The sequence below is a fragment of the Quercus suber genome, unplaced genomic scaffold (genome assembly GCF_002906115.3).
Source record: "Quercus suber isolate HL8 unplaced genomic scaffold, Cork oak 2.0 scaffold_74, whole genome shotgun sequence".
NCBI classification, from domain to species: Eukaryota; Viridiplantae; Streptophyta; class Magnoliopsida; order Fagales; family Fagaceae; genus Quercus; species Quercus suber.
In genome coordinates, this window is record NW_027069539.1 from 1,087,056 (window position 1) to 1,112,095 (window position 25,040).

At 36.6% G+C, this 25,040-nt stretch overlaps 1 protein-coding gene across 7 annotated transcripts; it reads left to right on the forward strand.

The window, feature by feature from the left end:
* Positions 1 to 208: 208 nt before the first annotated feature.
* On the forward strand, positions 209 to 23,569 carry LOC111994434 (nodulin homeobox). 7 transcript variants are annotated; one of them, XM_065773389.1, is made up of 19 exons: positions 210 to 454; positions 2,243 to 2,364; positions 2,486 to 2,537; positions 2,733 to 2,855; positions 2,948 to 3,112; positions 7,506 to 7,589; positions 7,666 to 7,794; positions 8,232 to 8,441; positions 8,879 to 9,007; positions 9,117 to 9,212; positions 9,918 to 10,079; positions 10,483 to 10,774; positions 10,878 to 11,003; positions 11,103 to 11,172; positions 20,093 to 20,156; positions 20,297 to 20,365; positions 20,906 to 21,448; positions 21,549 to 21,583; positions 22,950 to 23,569. In XM_065773389.1, the coding sequence occupies exons 3-19, from the start codon at positions 2,496 to 2,498 to the stop codon at positions 23,479 to 23,481; spliced, it is 2,871 nt and encodes a 956-aa protein (XP_065629461.1). In that variant the 5' UTR covers positions 210 to 454; positions 2,243 to 2,364; positions 2,486 to 2,495; the 3' UTR covers positions 23,482 to 23,569. The 7 variants fall into 7 exon arrangements, with proteins under 7 accessions (XP_023882078.1, XP_065629462.1, XP_065629461.1 ...); XM_024026310.2 differs by lacking the exon at positions 2,243 to 2,364 and having other exon boundaries at positions 209 to 454; positions 20,915 to 21,448; XM_024026308.2 differs by lacking the exon at positions 2,243 to 2,364 and having other exon boundaries at positions 211 to 454.
* The last annotated feature ends 1,471 nt before the right edge of the window (positions 23,570 to 25,040 follow it).

Sequence of the window (25,040 nt, forward strand, 5' to 3'; positions counted from 1 at the left end):
ATTAATTAATAACTGTAGGATTAATAAGTCAATAATGATAATATTTAATTAATTAGGTGAACATGTGGTAAGTATTTATTGGTGGAGTATAGAGTGGAGCAGGAAAAGTGGGACAGAAGATTTGGACTCACAATAAACCAGCACCAAATTAAAACGGCAAAAAAAGAAAAAAAGAAAAAAAAAGTGTGTTAAGCAGAGAGCGTACAATATAAATATTAACGTAGTCTTCAATCATACAAATTGTACTGTACTCGTCAAGAAATTCACACTAAATCGACGTGTGTGTTGTGCATTAACCCCCAAAATACCCGCGAATTTCATTTCTTTGTTTCTGTCTCTTCTCTTTGCGTTCTCTCTCTCTCTCTCTCTCTCTCTCTCTCTCTTTCGCTTCTCTACTTTGCTCTCGCTCTTCAATCTCCGAACTCATATCGCACACGAACCGTACGGCTCTCAGGTCAGCTTTCTATAGCTTCAATTTTTCACAGTTATTGTATTTATTCGAGCTCTTTATTTTTGTTTTTGTTTTTGTTTTCTGAAATTTGTTTACTTTGTTTTTTTTTTGTTTGTTTGTTTGTGTTATTTCTGTACTGTACGGCGCGCAGACTTGTCTCCGAAACTCACTCTGCTTTGCACTAAATCTAGGGTTTTTATAGTGTGCGTGGTTCTAGAATACACATATTTTTACTTAATTTCGAGTTTTATTTGGTTGTATTTGTTTGAATATGAGTGTGTTATTATTGGACTGTGTATTAACGAATTCGCATATGCAAGTACATTTCGTTAGTTCAATTAGCGGTTTTTGGACTAATTTTGACAATTTGGGTACAAACTGATATACAGTGTTTATGGTTATTTTTTGTTGTTTACTATTCTCTGTACTTCTTGTCTGATTTGTGATATTTTTGCATAAAGTAGTATTTTTTTTAATAAATTTTTTCTCACTTAAAAAAAATAATTAAAAAAAAAAAAAAAAGGAAGCAGGAAAATGTTAAAAATTCAATCTTTAGAAAATGTTCAATTTCTGAGTGTACAAGGTTCATGCTTTTTGTGAAGAGAGAGAGAGAGAGGTGATTGATAGGCAGTGTTAAATTTGTTAACCCTAATCTTTGATTGTAATCAATTTTGCTAATGCATTGCATCGTGCAAATATTTTTGGATCCTTCAAATGTGTGCGTGTGTGTGTCTGTGTGTGTATAATTGTGCATTTGATCTTGTAAGTGAATGTAGCAGCCAATAAGCTAGATGCATGTGTTAGGAAAGTTGTATCAAATTTGTAGCTTTATATGGTTTCTTATTTGTGGAGATTGATTGTGATGGAACGTATTTGTTTTGTTAATCCTTGTCCATCAAGCAATGGAAACTGTCTTTGAGCATGATAAGTGGGCATCAGTTTTAGGGGTTTTGATGGGTTCTCTACATGGGGAGTACATTTGGTGAGGCTTTTGGCAAGACATTTCAGGGTGTTGTGTTATGACTTATGAGCATGTGAAACCCATGGTGGGGCACTAGGTGACTTTCCTAGTTGAAGACTCACTCTCACTTCTAAAGCAGGTCCCATGGTTATGAGTGCGAACTCTTGGTTATTTAGATTTTTTTTTTCTACAACTATGGTGCATTGGGATTTTTGTTTATGAGGATTGGGAGGTCGAAAACTTGTAATCCTTTATTGATAAGTAAAAAAATAAAAGGATTGCGAGCTTTCAACCCCCAATTGCTGAACAAAAGTACCAATGCACTGAAATTGTGGGGGGGAAAAACCTTAGCACTGAATTTTTATTTTTAATTTTTTCTTTCCTTCCTGATAAAGCTCTACTTGGGTGAACCACGTAAGTGATAACTCTATGTGTTCTGTTTATGTTACTTTCTTCTCTTTTAAATTTTCTCTCATAGTATACTTTTCCCACTTTCGCTGGCATGAATGCTTTGTTGGTTGCCAAGCATGTGCACATGTTAGTGTTAGTGTCTGGACTTTGGGGAAATTTGTTGTTCAGACTGTCCTTTTACATTTCAGGCGTGTTTGTTCAAAATGAAGTACCACAACAGTTCAATTTTGGATGGCTAGAGCATCTTTTTTGCAAACATATGATTTTTCTTAATCTAGATTGCCCCTTGCTGCAAAAATTGCCAGTATGTTGTACAAAACCATTCCAAATGTTAAAAAGTAAGGTCAATGACTATTATTGTGTCTGCATGTTGCAAATAATAAATGTTTGATGTCTTCTTTGCAACCAAAATTAAACAGATTCTGCAGTGGTCAGTATAGTTGGAAGGAGTGAGAAATGCTTTTACAGGGTACTGTTATGTTAGCTTATATGTGGTCTAATATCAATATCTAGCACTTGAAGTTGCTTCAATATATTCAAGGTCTTAGCCTTTCCTGCAGTTCACATTATTAAAAATATCTTATGGCCATCAGTCTACTTAGTACTAATTTTCTACATTGTGATATTCTCCTTATGTAATCCTTTCTTTTTCTTGGCTCTAGATTCTCAAGGATGAGGCATGCAAGGGAAGAACCATCATGTAGTGCAACAGAAGTAAGAATTATCAACTGAAGTAGAAGTTGGTGCAAAATATTTTTATTTTCTATTTTGCCTCCCCACTTTTCTATTCAATGTAGACAGCTGTTTTACCTCTCTTTTAAAAAAAATCAAGTTTATTTCTGTTCTTAGGACTCACTCTCTCTCTCTCTCTCTCTCATATTAATAAGTTCAATCTATCTGTATGAACAGGCCATTGACTTAATTTCAGCAGTGAAGGAATTACATGGGCTTAGCTCTCAGGAACTTAATAAATTATTGAGGGACTCTGAAAATTTTACTATTCACTACCATACTGAAAAAGGATTGATGAAGGTCGGACAAAACTGTCAACATCATTGTCATTATGCGGTCCTGCTCTTACCTATCCATTGACATGTCACATTTTATATTGTCTTATGTATCAGATTGATATGGAGAAGCTTGCATCCTTTCTTCCTTTGCACCTTCTTGGTGTTCTTATGTCATCTGACAGAGATGAGACGTTGTTCAGATACTTGTTATGTGGTATTCGGCTCTTGCATTCCTTGTGTGATTTAGCATCTCGGCAATCTAAAGTGGAGCAGGTCACTGTTAGTAATGCCTGCCAAAGCTTTTCTTTAATTGGTTTCTGTAATATTGTACTTGTTTCATGTGCAGCATAGTGCATTCCACAAATTTTATAGCTGTGTGATCAATTAGTGTAGTGCAAACACTTGAAATTACATATGTGGTATAACCTGTAATGAATGTGCTATCAGAAACTTCAATTAGTTTAGTGATACTCACATTTAGGAAAAGTGAGTGGGAGATATGGGAAGGGGTGCTGTACACATTTCCATGTTGAGGGATAGGGGTGGGGAGTGTCACTACTTAAAATTTCATTTAAAAGAATAGTCCCCACCTATTCTTTTGTGGATTTGGATCTGTCTTTTTGGTTATCATGGCACCTCTGAAATATATAATGTAATAACTAGTTTTTGCATTTTGGACTGAATATTCTCTAATTTCTTACTGTAGGTGTATGGCACTTTCTACAGTATTGGGAACTTTATTATTTATGTCTAAATAATTTTTTACCTGATAAAGGGACATAAATCATAAATGTGGATGCTTTCTTTTCTATGGCATAGTTTGCTTTAAAAATTAAAATAAAAAATAAAAACCTTAGTCTGTGCCTGTGCTTAGTTTCATAGATTTTGTTCACAGGTGGTTGCAAACTCAAAAAATGGAAGAGGAAGGTTGCAGTAGGTTGATAGGAAATGTAAAATTTGTCACTCTATCTTGAATGAATCCACTATAATTGCATGTTGGGACATCCAGCAACTTGTTTGCATCGAACCCATGATGTAGTGAAAAGTGGGCAAGGGTTAACCTAGGCATTCCCTATGAGTGATGCACTACATCATTGCTCGAGTATAGTGAAAAATGGGCAAGAGTTCTTGCACTTTAATGAGCTGGTGTGGCTAAAGAAGTTGGTTCAAAAGAATATGACTCATATAGGCACTTAAAATATATGGTCTTTAATAAGAAAACTAATGGAAATAGTAGATACAATGACTAGGAGGAGAGTAGACATCTTCAAGAGATTGAGTGATTATGTGAGAAATCTAGAGAGATTGAACATTCAGGATATAAATTATGGCATACACAAAAAATAAAATAGATATCAGGTAGGGATAATCATATATAAAAGTTTTTATTTTTTATTTTTATAATTCAATGGTTGGGGGATGAGGGATTTGAACCCTAAATTTCTCTTTTGGAAACTTCAAGAGGTGCCAACCAGTTGAGCTACAAGGCACTTGGCTAATCATAGATAAATGTCTTAGAAGAGAAGTTGAGGTTTGGAGGATAAGGGATTGAATTATGTTAATAAAACTTGTCTTAGGAGAAGAGACAATTAACATAATTGTACACGCTTCTCAAATAGGATTGGAAGAATCTGTCAAGTAAAATCTTTGGGAAGATATGGATGTATTGATTCATGGGTTACCAAAAGATTTTTATTGGAGGAGACTTGAATGGTCATGTTGGAAAAGATAGTATGGGGTTTTGGAAGATTTCATGGAAGCTAGGGATATAGAATAATAAATGAATTAGGAGATGCCATTATAGGCATTGCAACAACTTATGATTTGATATTAACGAACATTTGGTTCAAGGAGAGAGGGAATCAAATTTAATCACCTTCAAAAGTGGGACAAACATTAGTCTAATAGATATCATCATTATTTGAAAAGTGAATTGTAAAGATTGTAAAGATTGTAAGGTGATACCAGGAGAGAGCAAAGCCATTAACATAGGTTGGAGATACTAAATAGTTGTATTCAAAGATGGAAAAGAAGAGGTATTGGTAGGGGTGTCCGTGAGTAGGTTGGAGTTGGGTTTAGGGTAAAATTGTTGGCCAAAATGACTAAAATAGGTCTAAAAAAGCTGGAAGTGCCGCTGAACGTCAACACACGAATTGTCAACCTGTTTGGTGAGTACAAATCTGAGTATAAATCTCTGGTTAATTCAGTTGAACCTGTGGGCTAAGGGAAATTCTCCGTAGTCGATTTGGGATTTTGAGGTGGAGGGCATCACTATCCAGGGAATGATGGATTTGGTAGAGATCTCAAGATCTTTGCTAGATCTTATAGAGATCTCAAGCTCTCTGTCGAAGGGGAACAATGGTGATCAGGGAAGGAGATAGAGGTTTGGAGATGTCAGACGGGTTGGGTTTTGTTGGATTTCCAACAATGAAACCCGACACTCAACCTGATCATTTGGTTGGATTTAACTCACTGCCAACCGCCATGTTTGTTGAAATTTGCTGAATGCATGCCAGGTCGGACTGGTTGAAGTGGGTGGGGGCAGGTTGTTTGGGTGTCTCTGGTGTTTGCCACCTCTTGTTATTAGAGAAAAAAACTGAAGGATTAGGTGGTGCGGTTTGAAGAGGGAGAAACAAGATGTGTTTAAAGATAAAATGATCAAAGAAGTCAAGTGGAATACAATGAAGATGTTGATAAGTTGTGGAACAAAATGACTAATTGTACTAAAAGAGTGGCTAAAGATGTACTTGGAGAATCTAAAGAATGTGGGTGATCGACTAAGGAGACTTGATGGTGGAATAAGGAGGTTCAATGATCAATTATATTAAAGAGAGAGAGAGAGAGAGCCTACCTAAAGTAGAGTCGCTGCCACTTATGAAAATTATAAAGTGGCGAAGATGGAAGCAAAAAATGGAAGTACAAGAGGCTAAATGTAAGTTAAATGAATTATATGGAAAGTTGAGGATGAATTATGGAGAAAAGAATATTTATATACTCATGGATTGGTGTTTGCCTTGAAGTAGCTATTCACATTGAAATTAGTTTGCACCAGTAACAAGTTCCTATTACCCTTAGTGAAATCCATTGCCTGCATCTCTCTCTTTCCAATAGTTTTGATTTTTTATCAACTATTGAAGATTCTGGGGTAGTATAAGAGGGTAAACTATGATTTTCTCCTGCTTTNTTGAATGGTCATGTTGGAAAAGATAGTATGGGGTTTTGGAAGATTTCATGGAAGCTAGGGATATAGAATAATAAATGAATTAGGAGATGCCATTATAGGCATTGCAACAACTTATGATTTGATATTAACGAACATTTGGTTCAAGGAGAGAGGGAATCAAATTTAATCACCTTCAAAAGTGGGACAAACATTAGTCTAATAGATATCATCATTATTTGAAAAGTGAATTGTAAAGATTGTAAAGATTGTAAGGTGATACCAGGAGAGAGCAAAGCCATTAACATAGGTTGGAGATACTAAATAGTTGTATTCAAAGATGGAAAAGAAGAGGTATTGGTAGGGGTGTCCGTGAGTAGGTTGGAGTTGGGTTTAGGGTAAAATTGTTGGCCAAAATGACTAAAATAGGTCTAAAAAAGCTGGAAGTGCCGCTGAACGTCAACACACGAATTGTCAACCTGTTTGGTGAGTACAAATCTGAGTATAAATCTCTGGTTAATTCAGTTGAACCTGTGGGCTAAGGGAAATTCTCCGTAGTCGATTTGGGATTTTGAGGTGGAGGGCATCACTATCCAGGGAATGATGGATTTGGTAGAGATCTCAAGATCTTTGCTAGATCTTATAGAGATCTCAAGCTCTCTGTCGAAGGGGAACAATGGTGATCAGGGAAGGAGATAGAGGTTTGGAGATGTCAGACGGGTTGGGTTTTGTTGGATTTCCAACAATGAAACCCGACACTCAACCTGATCATTTGGTTGGATTTAACTCACTGCCAACCGCCATGTTTGTTGAAATTTGCTGAATGCATGCCAGGTCGGACTGGTTGAAGTGGGTGGGGGCAGGTTGTTTGGGTGTCTCTGGTGTTTGCCACCTCTTGTTATTAGAGAAAAAAACTGAAGGATTAGGTGGTGCGGTTTGAAGAGGGAGAAACAAGATGTGTTTAAAGATAAAATGATCAAAGAAGTCAAGTGGAATACAATGAAGATGTTGATAAGTTGTGGAACAAAATGACTAATTGTACTAAAAGAGTGGCTAAAGATGTACTTGGAGAATCTAAAGAATGTGGGTGATCGACTAAGGAGACTTGATGGTGGAATAAGGAGGTTCAATGATCAATTATATTAAAGAGAGAGAGAGAGAGAGCCTACCTAAAGTAGAGTCGCTGCCACTTATGAAAATTATAAAGTGGCGAAGATGGAAGCAAAAAATGGAAGTACAAGAGGCTAAATGTAAGTTAAATGAATTATATGGAAAGTTGAGGATGAATTATGGAGAAAAGAATATTTATATACTCATGGATTGGTGTTTGCCTTGAAGTAGCTATTCACATTGAAATTAGTTTGCACCAGTAACAAGTTCCTATTACCCTTAGTGAAATCCATTGCCTGCATCTCTCTCTTTCCAATAGTTTTGATTTTTTATCAACTATTGAAGATTCTGGGGTAGTATAAGAGGGTAAACTATGATTTTCTCCTGCTTTTTGTATTACAGATTTTGCTAGATGACGTAAAAGTGTCAGAACAGCTGCTTGACCTGGTGTTTTATTTGCTGATTGTTCTTGGTGGATATAAACAGGTGCTCCTTAATCCTTACCCTTGAGTTCTATCTTCCATACTACTTATCTTTACTGAGACTTGATTCCATAATGCAGGAAAACCATAATTTCGGTCTTATTCCTCTTGTCCATTCAGCACTTGTGGCAAGCAGTCTACATCTGTTAACAGGATGCATAGCTTCACAGTGGCAAGATCTTGTCCATGTATTGCTTGCACACCCTAAGGTACAATTTAGAGTTTAGACCACGTTCATTTGGGAACATCTTATTTAGCTTTTTGCTGAAAATGAGCTAAAGTATATTTGTACTTTTGAAAAAGTAAGAAAAAGTAAGGTTTTAAAAATCTGTACATAAAAGCTAAAAGCTAAAAGTTGAGCTTATAAGCTCTAGCCAAACAGACACCAAATGATTTGTTTAAGTTGCTATTTGCAGAAAGAGGGTTCAGTTGGACTATTTAGATAGTCTTTCTCTAACCTTAGCTGTTTGCATGTTCTTGGTTCTTTGCTGGTTTAAGTTTTACTTTTCTATTAGTAAAAAAAATATTTTTAAATCAGTTTATGGCAATGATCCGTTAATTGCTAAATATTTTTCTTCTCTAAGTTATAAAGTTCTTCAGGCTGACATAATTTATGTGTGACTGATCATGAATCTTTCTGTGTCAGGTTGACATATTTATGGATGCAGCTTTTGGAGCAGTCCTCACTGCCATTGGGTTTCTTGAGATCCAGCTGTCAGCACACCATATTGATTTTCGTAGTCTGACTGTTGAACGAATGGTTAACTTTTTATGCCAGCAATGTGAAGCCTCTTTACAGTTTCTTCAGTCATTGTGCCAACAAAAGATGTTTAGGGAGCGCCTACTTAGGAATAAGGTTTACCAACTTGAACCGTTTTCTTTTCTCTGTATGTTTGGAGCAAAGTCATGTGCTAGGAAGTGTCTCATCTATGTTAACTGTAAGTTATAGGGGCAGTAGAAAAATAAGAAAACAATTAAGATTGGACTAGTTTAGTTTGTGGCCAAACTGGAAGCACAATGCCCTGGAACTATATTATTAAAAATATACATGATCTTAACTGCATTTGTATGTGGGTCAAGAGCTAAGGCACATAGTGGGGAGGAGATATAAATAGTCAAAATCTTCATTTGGCAGACATAAATGTAATCGCAACAGTGATGAAACAATGTTTAAGTTTCTTGAAATATCACTGTAAAGATTTGGGTCCCATTTTACTAATGTTCATTTGCTTCCTGAAATAATTCATGGTTTTCATTATTTTGATAAAGTAGCTGTTATTGATACTATTTCAGGAACTATGTGGAAAGGGCGGAGTTCTTTTTCTAGCTCGAGCCATCTTGAAGTTAAATGTCCCACCTTTTACAGGGTCCTCCAGAATTGCGGCTGCTCTTTCTAGGATGAAAGCTAAAATCCTATCAATTGTGAGTCTCATTGAAGAAAGTCCACTGTTAACATTTACTTGGAGGTTAAGTTGCTTTAGAATCTACTGCAGTTTTCTATTGTTCCAGTCACTAACTCCCTTTATCTCAGCTGTTGAGTCTCTGCGAAGCAGAAAGCATTTCTTACCTGGATGAGGTTGCCAGCTCGCCAGAAAGCTTAAATTTGGCTAAGTCTGTTGCATTAGAGGTTAGTTTGCTTTAATAATCAAAGAATGGGCCTCTCTTAGACCATAGCCAATTTAAAAAATTTCTTCTTTAAAACTCTATCGGATTGGATGTCTATCATAGGAAGTCATTCTATTTTTTCAGTTTATGATTTGATGAATGCTTGTAATTTATGTATTTGATTGTTTTGGTCCCCTACTGTATACTTCCTGTATACTTGGGTGACTCACTATTATGTCTTTGAATAAAATTTTCTTTATTTATCAAAAAAAAATTAAAAAAAATCAAAGAATGGGCCTCTCTTAGACCATAGCAGCTGCTCGTACAGCTAGTTGGCTTGTTCTGCAGAGCAAGACCTTTTTAACTGTTTTTTCCTAGGATATAATGCCCCAAAAATCTTCTAACAATATGATGGTCAGCTAATTCTGTATACTTCTCTTCTAGTCCCATTTTCACAATTCCCTGGGCACTGAATTCAATTGGTGGATATTGGTCTTATTGAGTGCCCAGCAAAAGAAATGATTATATGAGGTAGAGATCAAATTCTGTGTGAATCCCTTGGGAGCTCTCATTGACAGTTGGTCTGCAAAATGCATTTTTGCTATTAGTGCTATTAAATTTTGTAAATCTTCAAGATTAGCCCTTTGGAATTCTACACTCTATTGGGTATACGAAGTGTGCTTTTACTGTCAAGCTGCTTGCCATTGATAAAATTTTCCTGTTGTAGGTTCTTGAGCTGTTGAAGACTGCACTTGGTAGAGATCCCAAACATCTTACTTCTTGTTCCGACAGAAGTTACCCAACGGGGTTTTTGCAACTCAATGCAATGCGCCTAGCTGATATCTTCTCCGATGATTCTAATTTTCGATCTTACATTACAATACACTTTGTAAGCCTTACTGAAACTCAATGTCAAGATACAATTTCACACCACCACCACCCCAGACCCCCCCCCCCTGCCCCTCCCCCTTCTCATTCAATTAAAATTAAAAGACATGCTTTAGTTCCATGATTATACCTATCAAAAAAAAAAAAAAAAAAAACTGCAGGGACTGTTTTAAGACTAATACGCTTTTATATATTCTAAGAAGATAGAAGCTATAATTTCTGATTCCTTAAAAAATTTTAATTTGCGTGATATTGAATTACTGTTATTTGTTGTTAACAGTTGAAAAGTCATTGTTTTGTCTACATGTAATTCTTTATGGATACAGTGCACATATCCAAGTATTTTCCTTCCGAGTATTTTCCTTGATGAGGTTTGTGACTATGTTTTTTGTGTGTTACTCCAGACTAAAGTTCTGACTGCAATATTTTCACTCCCTCATGGAGATTTTTTATCCAGTTGGTGTTCTTCTAATCTCCCAATGAGGGAAGAAGATGGTAGTCTTGAGTATGATTCATTTGCAGCAGCTGGATGGGTTTTGGATAAACTTTCATCATTGGACTTATCAAATGGAACGAATTTGGAATTTACTTCACTTCCAAATAACATGCCCCAGACTTCCTATGAACATCAGAGAACATCGTTATTTGTCAAAGTAATTGCAAACCTACATTGTTTTGTTCCCACCATCTGTGAAGGTTGATTCTCTATCAATGATTATGTAAATTTCATGACAAGTTTGATCAGTTCTCAGCAGTTTTTCCTGATTATACTAATCAAGTTTTCTATTTTAATCCACAGAACAGGAGAGGAACCTCTTCCTTCTCAAGTTTTTGGAGTGCTTGCAAATGGACCTATCTAAATCATTACCTGAATTTTCCATTAATTCTGATGCTCCAAAAGCTACAACTGTTTGCAGGAACCTCCGTAAGTATCTCTCTTCAATGGTCATTTTAATGTTTTTTCATTTTAGAGGACATAATTGCTGATATTCCTGTATTCCTTATGAGTGTATTGTATTTTTAGGTTCATTGTTAAGTCATGCTGAATCTTTAATTCCCAACTTTTTGAATGAGGAAGATGTCCAGCTTTTAAGGTGATTACCTCTAGCACTTTCCCTCTCTTCCTTGATTCTTCTTTTCGCAAGATTTGTGTAGAATTGCCTGAAAACTTTTGGATAGCTACAACAATGGTTTGTCATGTATAATTTTGAATGCAACATGGTCAGCAGAACCTTACATAACATAGTCTAAATTAGAGTAGCCTTGGTTGATCATCTCTATAGCCTTCTGGCCTAGCAACCAAAGACCAAACACTTTCCACCACAAAGACATGATGGATAAGTACCAAATCACTATTTTTTTTTTCTTCTAATATGCATGTGGGTTCCACACCTCATGCTAAGATGTTTTAGGGATGGTTTTACTCAAGCCTAAAGCTTTGGCTTCTGCTGTAGAAAAGTAAAATGAATCCTTGTGTATAAATAACAATGTTTAGGATCAATTCAGGAGCGGGCTAAGTTTCCCTAAGTAAGCTTTCAAGTTGCTGTTTTGAATCATCTTCAAGTTGTGTAGATGTTTCAACTTGTTTTTCTGGCTGTCTAGGATTTGTTGCATGCTTTTCTGACTCTTGAGATTGCTGTATCGGATCTACTACTTGTTCCTCTTGTTGTTCCACCTTTATAGCTATAGCTGTTTTGGTGTGTCAGCATCATGTTCTGCCTTTCGATCTTCCCTTTGTGGCACTTTAGCTATATGTTTTAGAGTTTCTGCTGCCTGCTCCTGCTGTATAGTCTTTTTTGCATGCAATCTTGGCAGTTCAGCATTATCTTTAGGCTTGATATTTGTAGATCTCTTCAAATTTTACCAACATCTCAAACTGAATAGCTTTTTCTATGGCATCTTCAAGTCTTCTAAGTATGCATGAGACATCACTTTTTTAATTTCATACCTCAGCCTACTCCTGACTTGAGCAATAGATACACCTTCTACAACTCCAGACATAATAAATTAATCCTTATATTTACTTGGCATAATGAATCATGCGCATATGAACTTGCTCAAGCGTATGTACAAATGATCAAGAACAGAATGTTGAGTCCTTGAAGAATTTCTTCTCCAAGGACCAAGAAACATCCTACCATCTATTTTTTTGGATAAGTAACGAAAGTTTATTGATTAAAAAAGAAGAAGAAGAAGAAGAAGAAGAAGAAGAAGAAGAAGAAGAAGAAAGAGAGAGGAAATACCAAGGTACATCGGTGGTTTAATTGAGTAACAGTACATCAAACACTCAAATTACAAAGCTCTAACATATCTAACAAGTTAAAACAAGGAAATGAGTTAAAAGTAGTAGTCCAATCCAGAAGAGAGTGAAGAAGTAGAGATTTAATCTCAAAGACATAATATTCATTTCTCTCAAAGCATCTCACATTTCATTCCCGCCAAAGACACCTCAAGACACAGTGTGGCATAGCCCTCTATAAAGCCATATTTTGATGTTTGCTAAAAGGACCTTGCCAAGCTGAGAATAAATTAGTAACACTCTGTGACATAACCCATAGAAGACCAAACAAATTCCACACCATTGTCCATAACTCAAAAGCTAGTGGACAATGAAGAAGAAGATGATTCACTGACTCCCTACTCCTTTTGCACATGTAGCACCAATCCACAACAGTAGCACCTCTATTCCATAAGTTGTCTAAAGTCAAAATCTTTCCTAAGGTTGTAGTCCAAGAAAAGAAAGCTACCCTATGAGGAATATTTGAACGCCACATAGGCTTCCATGGAAAAGGAATGCTAGAAGTCGAGGAAAGGGGGAAATAGTATTCACACACCTTAAAACCCTTACTCTTTCCTGACTTCCAACAAAGTTTGTCATGTCTTCACCCTTAAGAGGCATAGAATATATTAGATCCATGAAGACAGACAAAGGTTCCAACTCCCAATCTTGAATTGCTCTAGAGAAAAGAATATCCCAATGCAGCATCTGATTAGGAAAATGCATGACTTTCGCTATAGAGAACTCCTTATTACAACTAATGCAATAAAGCTTCAAGAAGGCCTTTTTGAGGGTATAGTCACCACACCACAAATCATTCCAAAATTTTACTCTAGTACCAACTCCTACATCAAAATGGAGGAATTTAGAGAAAGTTGGCCAGCTGTCTTATGGTTCTCCAAAGGCTAACACTATTGGGTTCCGACACCTCCCTTTGATAAATATAATCTCTTCTAACCTATTAATCTTTGTTCAAGTTTCTGAAGAATAGGGTTCCAAATTGTCCTTTCCTTGAATGTGGCATCCAAAGGAAGCCCAAATATTTCATTGGCACCGAGGACTGTCGACAACCCAACAAAGCCACAAGCTCGTCCATGTTGGACACCTCCCCAACTGGAAACAACTCTAACTTAGCCAGATTAATCTTCAACCCATACACCGCTTCAAACAAAGATAAAATCTCTCGCAATTTAGCTACAGGCTAGGAATGGCATCACAGAAAATTAGAGTGTCATCCGCAAAAAGTAGATGGTATACCATTAAGGGAGTGTTGGCCATGGTACCAATAGTGAAGCTAGAAATATGCCCAGCATGAACAACTCCATCCAACAAACGACTTAAAACCCCCATAAAAAAAGCACATAAAAGCGGGGAAAGAGGGTCACCTTGACTCAGCCCCTTTGAACTCCCAAAGAAATCCTTAAGGCTACCCATTGATCAAGATGGGTGGAGATACAAAACAAAATCCACTTTCTCCATGTCTTCGAAAACCCACATCACTGCAACATAAACATAAGAAAATCCCAACTTACATGGTCAAAAGTTTTCTCCACATCCAACTTGCATAAAACTCCTGGTGCACCTACTTTGAGTTTGCTATGTAAGCACTCATTAGCAATAAAAACCAAGTCTAGAATTTGTCTATCCAAAACAAAGGCATTTTACCATCTTGCCAAGACAATTCACTTCTATGGATATCTCATAATGTGCTCATAAAAAAAAAGGGATCTCCCATAATGTGGAAACATCATGGCAAAACCTACTCTTATACCAAACTAATATAGGATGGAATCTTGAATGAGCTTTGATACTATAACCAATTTTGATGTAGGATCTTTAGCAATTTAGCACTAAGTTGTGTTTGCTTGACAGAAATTGATTTCCAGAAAATATTTTACGCATTTACGGGTGTTGTTTACTGTGAAAGTGTTTTAGGGTTTGATTAGACAATCCTAACACATAATATATTATTTATATATAAAGTACATGATATTACTGTTTTGCCCCTATTACTCATAACACTCCCCCTCAAGCTGGAGAGCATATATCATACAATCCTAGCTTGTTACATAATAAACCCAAACGAGTTTTACATAAAGCTTTAGTAAACATATCAGCAATTTGGACTCTTGTAGAAACATATGGAGTAGCAATTACATCATCTTTTACTTTCTCCCGAGTAATATGACAATCTACTTCAATATGCTTGGTTCGCTCATGGAACACAGGATTGAAGGCAATGTAAGTTGCTGCCTGATTATCACAATGCGTAGTCATAGGCAGCTTCACAACGAATCTTATTCCTCAAGTAAATACTTAATCCACATAAGCTCACATGATGTGTGTGCCATGGCTCTATACTCAGCCTCTACACTAGACCTAGCAACAATAGTTTGTTTCTTACTTTTCCAAGTAATCAGATTTCCACCTAGAAATGTTCAATACCCAGTAATGGATTTTCTATCTGACAGTGATCCAGCCCAATCAGCATTAGTGTAGGCTTCTACCTGTAGGTGACCATTAACTTTATACAAAAGACCACGGCCTGGATGTGCTTTAAGATACCTCATAGTTCGAATAACTGCCTCCCAATGTGGAAGGCGAGGATCTTTTGTAAATTGGCTCAAAACACTAACTACAAATAATATATCTGGGTGAGTAATTGTGAGATAATTTAGTTTACCAACCAAACGACGATATCTCTCAGGATTAGATAATAGCTCCCCCTGATCTTCATACAATTTGACATTAGGATCCATAGGAGTCTCCACTGGTTTAGATCCTAACAAGCCAGTTTCTTCCAAAATATCCAACACATACTTCCTCTATGATAAACCGATGCCTTCTTTAGATCGTGCTACCTCAATACCCAAGAAATAACGAAGTTTACCTAGATCCTTAGTTCAAAAGGAGCTTTGAAGGTATCTTTTCAAATCATCAATACCTTGCTTGTCGTCTCCAGTTATTATAATATCATCAACATATACTATCAACAAAATCTTTCCTCTATCAGAGGTATGAGAAACACAGAGTGATCAGAGTGGCAACGTTGCAATTCAAACTTAACACTACTTCACTGAATTTACCAAACCAAGCTCTGGGAGATTGTTTAAGACCATAGATGACCTTATGCAACCTACACACTTTTCCAGACTCCCCCTGAGCAACAAACCCAGGTGGTTGCTCCATATACACCTCTGCCTTGAAATCGCCACTCAAAAAGGCATTTTTAACATCTAACTGAAATAATGGCCAACCCAAATTAGCAGCCAAGGAGATCAAAATCTGGATAGAAGAAATTTTAGCCACAGGTAAGAATGTCTCGGCATAATCAACACCATATGTCTGGGTATACCCTTTGGCAACCAAGCGAGCCTTCAAACGCTCAATAGAACCATCAGGCAAATACTTCACAGTATACACCCAACAACAACCAACAATAGTTTTCCCCGAAGGGCAAGTAACTAAAGACCAAGTAGCATTTTCAGACAGGGCAGACATTTCTGCCTCCATAGTAGATTTCCAACTAGAGATGGACATAGCCTCCTAGACAGACTTAGGAACAACAGTAGAATTCAAGGATGTGGTAAAGGCATGGAGAGATGAAGACAAGTGACCATAAGTGACAAAATTGAGAGATAGGGTAAGAGGTACAAGAACGCTTACCTTTGCGCAAAGCAATTGGAAGAGAGGCTGGATCAGGAGTCGGATCACTAGGCGGGGTAGATGTCTTTGTTGGAGGTTTCTACCGACGACAATATACCTGTAGTGGTTTCTGAGGAGATTATATAGGAGACACAAGTGGTAGGAGAGGAAGACAAGGAGGAGAACTGTCACTAGCAACTGAAGGAGAGAAATAGGACTGAGATTCATCAAATGTGACATCAACACTAATGAAATGACGCCGAAGAGTAGGTGAGTAACATCAATATCCTTTTTGAGTACGAGAATACCCAAGAAAAACACATTTAATGGATCTAGGATCAAGTTTGTCACTCCCTGGACCTAAGATATGAACATGGCACACACAACTAAAGATCTTAGGAGGTAGATGAAGCAAAGGTGCATCAGGAGAGAGCACAGTATAAGGGATCTGACCACCTAGAACAGTGGAAGGCATACGATTAATTAGGTGACAGGCAGTGAGAATAGCATCACTCCAATATGATTTGAGAACATGCAAATGAAACTTCAAGGCACGAGTGACCTCTAACAAATGACGCATTTTGCATTCAGCAACACCATTTTGTTGTGGAGTATGGGGGCATGAAGATTGGTGAATTATACCATGATCATCAAAAAATTGAGACAAAAGATGTATGAAAATATTCACGAGCATTATCAGACTGAAAAATACGTAGTGAAGCATTAAACTGAGTCTTTATTTCCATATAAAATGATTTGAAAATTGAGTACAATTCAGACCGTTCTTTCATAAGATAAAGATAGGTGACTCTAGAATAATCATCAACAAAAATGACAAAATATCTAAATCCCAACAATGAGGGAGTGTTTATTGGACCCTAAATATCAGAATGAACTAAATGAAAAGGACTACTAACGTGACTCTCACGCCTAGAGACAAAAGGCACCCTATGGTGTTTACCCAACTGACATGCTTCACATTGTAAAGACTCAATTTGATGACACGACGGAACTAATGACTTCAAATTCTTGAGAGATGGATAACCAAGGCGACAATGATGCTAAAGAGGTGAGATAGACAAATGAGAAGCCACTAAACGGGAAGAACCACATCGATCGAAGTAATAAAGTCCACCGGCTTCATGCCCTCCACCAATAATCTTCCCTGTCTTGAGATCCTGAAAAATACAATGAGTGGATAAAAAAATGGCAGCACAATTCAAAATTTTGTTAAGCGTACTAATTGACAAAAGGTTAAAAGGAAAATCAGGAATATATAAGATAGAAGAGAGAGAGAAAGATTAGGACTAAGATTGTCAGTGCCCAAACCAGAAACTGTAGTGGCTGAGCCATTTGCCAATGTAACATTGGGAAGACTACTAGATTGCTCAAGGTCAAAGAGTAAACTTGGGATACCTGTCATATGATCAGTAGCACCTAAGTTAATGACCTAAGGGTCCTAAGTGGCAAGACAAGCAGCAGAAGTACCTTGTTAAGCCAAAGTAGCAATAGAATCAGACCCAACAAAGTTGGAATGCAGAGACAAGAGGCAATTGTACTCTTTCTTAGGAATAGAGACTACTCTGGATGTTGGTGAAAGTGACTGTGAAGGTGGTTCTTGAACTTGAAAACTAGCTTGGTAAGCTGAGGGTTTACCATACAACTCCCAACAAAAGTTTACTGTATTGTCGTCAGAGCTAGCGAGTAAGGATACGGTTGCCAGTGACAACAATATTGGTGGGTGGTGGTCAAAGGGTTAACGGTAGCGGCGGGTTGGTGGTTCTGATACCATGTTGTTTACTGTGAAAGTGTTTTAGGGTTTGATGAGACAACCCTAACACATAAAATATTATTTATATATAAAGTACATGATATTACTGTTTTGTCCCTATTACTCATAACAACGGGTGTTTGGGACGATGGAAAAGTTGGTCAACCAAAAATTGTTTTCCGATTGACTATAAAATAAATGCACTTGTGGTGGAAATTGGTTTATACTTTCATTTTCCATGAACCATATTTTGCCTCACCCAAAACTTATCAACTAAACCTCATTCTTTGAACATGTTACTTCTTAATAGTCCAAAATTCAGTACCAAAGATGGTCTTTTAATAATATTATAAAATTTTCCCTTTAATGTAATAGGTGTTTTACATTTTCCCTTTAATGTAATAGGTATTCTATGATCATACAATAATCTTGATATGTTTATCCATTTCATCCATCTTACTCCTAATCCAATACTAATAATAATAATGATACTTGTAAATTTCACCTACTGAAATCAAAATTGGGTGCTTAAAAATAACAATAAAAAAAGACAAGGGAAGGGAGCAAATCACCAACTAGAAACAGTAGAATTATGGCTTTTGATGCATAATAAGCTCATAAAATTTCATGGTAATTGGTGTCCAAATTACTACCTGATCTTCCTACGAAATACGTTTCTTAAGTGGTAAAAGGAAAAGGGAAAATCGCCTCTCAAACTTCCTCTCCTCTATATAGTTTGCCACCCATAGCAACCCAAGACCTTATCACTTTCCTGTTAATGCTTCCAAGATTTAGTGGATAAGCTTTCATACTACCATGAGTTAAGCTCTTGTTTTTGTGTTTTTTTGTTAGAATTATGGTTAAATGATTAAATTCATTATTTCCAAATAGTTTAACCTTTTAGGAAAATTGGTAATTTAACATGGTAGTAGAGCAAGAGATCTTGAGTTTGATCCTTGGTTTTACTCTACTTTCCATTTAAAATGTAAAAAATTCCACATGTTGGGCCCCACTAGAGTTCAGGCCAACACGTGAAAGGAAGTGTTAGAATTATGATTAAATGGTTAAATTCATCATTTTCTAATAGCTTAAGCCTAATAGCTTAAACCGTTGAGAGAATTGGCAACTTAGCAGTTTTGGTTTCATTTCTTAATGGCTTCCACCAGCAAATGAGGGATTATCCCAACATAATATATATTTTCATTTTTGCACGGATCCCACTTGCAAATGATGAGGGAGAGGAACTGCCCCAACATTTTCATTATATATATGATTGCCTCTTTATATATATATATATATTTTTTTTTTTTTACCTAGTACACAGGAAGTGTACGAGGGTTGAAACAATCAAGAACAAAAATTACAAGAATCTAAGAAATCAAGAAAAGATAAAAATGATTGGTTCCGCAATACAGCCAACCAATCCATTAAAGTTCTAAAGAAAAATAGTTTCAAGTCAGATATGGATCTCTCTTTATCTTCAAAGCACCGACTATTTCTCTCCCTCCAAAGACACCACAATAAGCAATAGGGAACCATCAACCATATATACCCATTTCGATGACGACCAAAACTACCTTGCCAACATGCTAGAAGCCCCATTACAGATTGCGGCATAACCCAACTCACTCCAAACAAACTGAACACCATAGCCCACAGATCCATTGCAACTGGACAATGAAGAAAAAGATGATCAACCGATTCACCATTACACTTGCACATGTAGCACCAATCCAAAATCCAAACCTTCCTTTTCCGTAGATTGTCAATCGTTAAGCATTTCCCTAAAGCAGCAATCCAAACAAAGACAGCTACTCTAGAAGGAATCTTTTGTTTCCAAATGTTTTTCCAAGGAAATGAATATTCATTAGAGCCCACTAAGAGACTGTAATGATCCTGAACCATGAAGCCCTTCTCTCTATCCGATTTCCAGCACTTCTTATCATCTCCAAACCCTCTCACCAAAGCACCATATATGGTAGCCATGAAACCAGCCAATGCCTCTAATTCCCGAGCATGCACACCCCTAAAGAAACTGACATCCCAAAATAGGGTTCCATTATCAAACTTCATAATCTCAGCCACACTAACCTCCTGATCTTGGCATATTCGAAACAATTCAGGATAGCCTCTTTATATTTTTATCTTATATATACTGTTTAAAGTGAACATGTGTGTACAAATACAGCACAAGCATCTTCTGTTTATCCCCAAAAAAAAAAAAAAAAAAAACAAAAACAAAAACAAAAAAATTATTCTGTTTGACTTCCGGGGTTTGCTTGCATCCTAGTTAATTTTTTTCTACAAACTTTTGTTGCAGGGTTTTCTTTGACCAGTTGCAGTTGCTAATTACTTCTGGTGAATTAGGAGAAAATCGAGCCCAAGTAAATTTTTTGTCCTTACAGTAATTAATTTTATATTTATGCAGTTATTATTTACCATATCAGTTTTCTTTTGCTTTTTTTTTTTTTTTTGGGTATAAATTTTCAATGTGTTTAAACCATGCTGCTGGAGCAAATTCAAGGATAACAAATTTGAGGAGTCAACATCTTGGGATAAGTTTTCCAAACTCAACCTCAGTGAAAATCATCAGGTGAATGTCTGGGATTATTTTCATGTAACTCACAGTTGATGGTCACTTTATTTGGCTGACGTGGAATGTGAATTGAATTTTGGCCAAACAATTTTATTTGATATTTAAATTACCTGGAGAGAATTATAGTAGAAGACTTTCTTAGTGGCTATAAAAAATGAATATAGGAGAGTCATTGAGTTGCCAAACTTAGCTTAAGTTAACAAAAATGTTATTAAGCACAAAGTGAGATACATATGTATATATATATATATATATTATTACAGTCATTAACATTATGTCTTAAATTTGAAACAACCTTTTTCTTATTGGTAACTACAAATGCACCTCATTGGTTGTGAACCAATGACCTCACCGTCTTTCTTACTCTTACACTCTTACGAGAGGAGGAGCTGTCATTTGAGTTAAAGCTAATTGTTTTATGAAACAACATAAACCAGCCAATTATTAAATTGGCTTGTTGAGTTTTCCAATGGTGAATTGGTGATATAGCTTTTTCTCAACATGGTAACCTGAGAAGTACAGTTTGATTCCTGCTAGGAAGCTCAGAGTACTGGGGGATACTCATCACCTTTACTGAGAAAAGATCATCCAATATCTAATAAAAGAAGAGGTACCTTGAAGGAGGAAATGTCAGAGAATTCTGCTTTTCAAGAAGTGGAGCAGATATATGTCAAAAGTGATCATATCGATCAAGGTGATGATGTAAATAGGGGGGAAAATAGAGGTCTCTCTGGTAGGGGTGCATCTGGAGGTTTGGGAGGCATCAACACAGATGTTCAGAATGTTGAAACAAGCGGTTCAGATACAAGCTCTTCAAGAGGAAAGAATGCAGTTCATCAAATGGAAAATGGTGAGTTTTCAAAATCAAACAAGCACATCAAAGAGAGTGGGTTTGGAGGAAATCCTGAGGATGAAAAGGTTACAATGGATCAGTGTGAAGAAAAGCAGCGGAAAAAACGGAAGCGAACTATAATGAATGATAAACAGGTGATGCTAATAGAGAGGGCCCTCTTGGATGAACCTGATATGCAGCGAAATGCAGCTTCAATACAATCCTGGGCTGATAAATTAAGTCTTCATGTACGTCAAGTGCCCCTCATAATTTGATAATTATGTTAGTTAATTCTGTTTGTAAACAATAACTCATTTCTTCACTAAGATTTTCCATTGTGTTTTCCAGGGTTCTGAAGTTACGCCTTCGCAGCTTAAAAATTGGTCAGTAAGGCTCATCTGTTCACATTAGCACACACCAGTGGTTTCATAACTCTTTCCTTCTTCATGTTTCAATTAATCCTCCTTTTGATATTCAAGATAACAGGTTGGGGCTTCGGCTGATTCTTATTAGATTTTATCATTTCCTACAACTTCTTGGATTTCAAACAGCAAATAACTGGGAAAAAAATGCTGATTACTTTAATTAGTACACTTACAGCTTGAAATCTGAGAAGCTTGTAGTGTCTCTTATTAACTTTGTGCCAGAAAAGGAAGATCGCCTATGGAAAGCACAAACATCACAGATTAAGATATCAATTTGGATTTTTATCTTTTTTCATTATCTAGTACCTTTGGCTTGATTGATCCAGGTGTAATGGAATATAGCAGGGCATGTATGATGCTCAAGATCCAGGATTTGATAATCTGAATCAGCTGCTCTTAAAAGCATACTCTTACCATTGTTTCAGTGAACAAAGGGTTGCACTTGTGCCATCCAAGAGTAGAATCACATGATCCAAAAATTCTCACCATCTAGATTTCTAAGTTGAGTCTAGTAGTCCTTACGTCCTAAGCTTCTTGTTGCAAGCCCTTTTTTATATAGGTAATTTAAAAAAATTTATTGAAGATTGAAATTCTCTTTGCAAGCCTTTTTTGATGACGATGAACCCTGGAGACCATGTAGAGCATCATGTGAATTGAAGAGTAGATTAATTATTTAGGTTATTAGATGAATGGTGTTTCCCAATGTTGTGTGGACTGTTTCCTCTGTCTCTTGTTCCTTCTCTTCTTTAAGAGCCTGGTTCAGGGAAGATCACTTGTAAGACTGTTATTGATTCCTTTCATTGTCTGTACAAAAGAAGGCACTGGAGAAGATTGTTTGTCTTTTGGGTCTTAGAACTTATAAGCATTATAGGCACTGCATCAGTTGAGGTTGGGATAGATGTTTTTGCCAGTGCTGAATATTTGTGGCGCCACCAGTTGTTTGGAAAATTTACATGTGGATACTGGATTCCTAGGGAGGCCATCCAACTTTTCTCTCACCCAAAGACAATTCAAATGACTAATTTTAGCTTCTATTTTATTGGACCTTCCTGCAATTCCTTTTAATCTTTGACGTCAACCATCTAGTCAATTGAGTTCCATAATTTATTTGGTGATAATTGAACTCTAAAATATATTTGTTTGTCTGATTTATTGATAAATGCATTACATTGAATGAACATAATATTTGCACTGCAAATCTGCAATGTACTTCTTATATTGCATCAGGCTGTAGCCTAGCGCCTCTTCATGTTATTTTGAAAGTTGTGTCTCTGAAACTTATATATATATATATATATATAAATGTTTTATGCTTTATCAACAGGCTGAATAATCGAAAAGCCAGGTTGGCCCGCACAGCTAAAGATGTACGTGCAACATCAGATGTTGACAATGCCCTTCCAGACAAGCAAGATGGACCAGGACCAGTGTCCAGTAACTCAGTTCCAGGTGAAGATGCTAATGTCCCATTGAATGAGAGAAGAGATACTCAAAGCATGTTGAGAATCGGCCGGAGTGGTGAGAACTCTGATACTGCCATGGCAGATTTTGCTGATATTGGCCCAGCAGAATTTGTTCAACGCAGGCCGGGTCAGTATGTTGTTCTTGTCGATATGCATGGAGAGGAGATCGGTAAGGGAAAGGTGCATCTGGCGGATGGTAATTGGTATGGACGGAGTCTGGAGGAATTAGAGACTTGCGTTGTGGATATAAACGAGCTTAAGGCTGAGAGAGGGGCAAAACTTCCATATCCATCTCAAGCCACAGGCACCTCATTCAATGAGGCTGAAATAAAATTTGGGGTAATGAGAGTATTGTGGGATGCTAACAGAATTTTCATGTTGCGGTCTCAATGAATGTGACTGATGATTAAATAGCTGCAGTTTTTTCCTGAAAGTTGTTAATTTTACATTTTATAATCATTATACCATCTTTTAGGCAGAATTCAAGAAGAGATAAGAATTTTTTTTCACGCACACACAAGTCTACATCTAGATGGATTGGGGTTCACTTTAAACACTTTTCAAGACTGAACCTTCAATTTCCAGGCCCCTCATCATATATTGCATATATAGGTTAGGCCTTGGGCCTTGGACCTTGGGGTCAACTTTTTTTGGTGATCACTTTGAGGTCAACTTTAATTCTCGTCCCACACACCCTCGGCTCCGTATATTCAATCAATGACTCCCATGGTTTTGGCTGTGCATGGTGAGTCAATTTATTGCTCAAAATTTCAGTGGTGCAGAGCACCAGCCGAAGGGGTAATGTCAATTGATCAAAATACATCTGATGGAGAATCAAATTTATTTCATTTCCCTCATGACAGGTCTCTTGTCTTGATGATAGTTTATAGATATTATGGAGTATATACGAGCTCACATTCTTCTGGATGATGTTCTGGTGCAGAGCTGTTGGTTTTGTAGCTTTCAAAATATCCACATATTCCAATTATCATTGCATATGGGACTGGAGAAAATCAATAGGAAAGAAGAATCGTGTGACCTCTCATCTGACCAATTATTACAAGATCGCTCTAGTAGCTTTTATGCGTGTATAACCCTTTTGGTCGTAAGTTGTATGAACTAGGTTCACCACGCAAGGCAACTATCCCTTCTTTTAAAATGAACCAATTCTAATGAAAAATGAAGAGAAAGAAGCTTGGGTGTCTTCCTTGCTTGCTCGTGCTAGTCAAAAATTGAAATAAAATCAACTAAATTGCTTCGGTAAGGAAATAGATGTAATTGACTCATAAAGCAACAGAGGACCAAGCTTCTTAGATTAAAGGTGCCTAATTTAGTTTAGGTAGTGGAACAAGTATTAAATGACCTATGGAAACAGGTGGGTGCTAAGTAAAGGTGAATGGTGATAGTCAGAACTAGTAGCCAAACATAGTAAGTTTACAGTAACACAACGTAAGTATTTGGAGATTTCACCTTGTACAAATAAGTTCAAGTATTAAAAAGTAATAGACTTAGAAAGTTTTGAGGAAAGGCACGGCCTACCACATCTTAGTAGTTTCGGGCAGCATGGTTAAGTCATGCAATTATGCATATTCGCATGATCGTATCCATGAATAGAAGTTACTGAATATCCTAGTATAGATGCTAAAATTAATTTTTAACATCTAGAAATAGTATGCTGGTTACTTTTTTTTCTAATCCTTCAAAATCTTTTTCTTTATTTGTTTTGAAAAATAATTCGTTTCTTCTTCTTTTATTTTTATTTATATATATATATATATATATATCTTTTTGTCTCAGTGAAAAAACATTGAACTCTCACTTTTTAGCTAAGATCAGAATGTGGATGATAGACCACATTCTGATATTAGTTAAAATAAATTTAATCAGGCTTATATACACATGGTTTACAGTTTACTATCTTAGTATCATTTGCCTTCGTGGCTGTCTTTGAT

Excerpts from the sequence above, each read along its gene's own strand:
- LOC111994434 (XM_065773389.1), top strand. The coding sequence starts at position 2,496 with ATGAGGCATGCAAGGGAAGAACCATCATGTAGTGCAACAGAA. Across the intron at positions 10,775-10,877 it reads TGTTCCCACCATCTGTGAAG|AACAGGAGAGGAACCTCTTC; the intron begins GTTGATTCTCTA and ends TTTAATCCACAG. Across the intron at positions 20,157-20,296 it reads TAGGAGAAAATCGAGCCCAA|GATAACAAATTTGAGGAGTC; the intron begins GTAAATTTTTTG and ends AGCAAATTCAAG.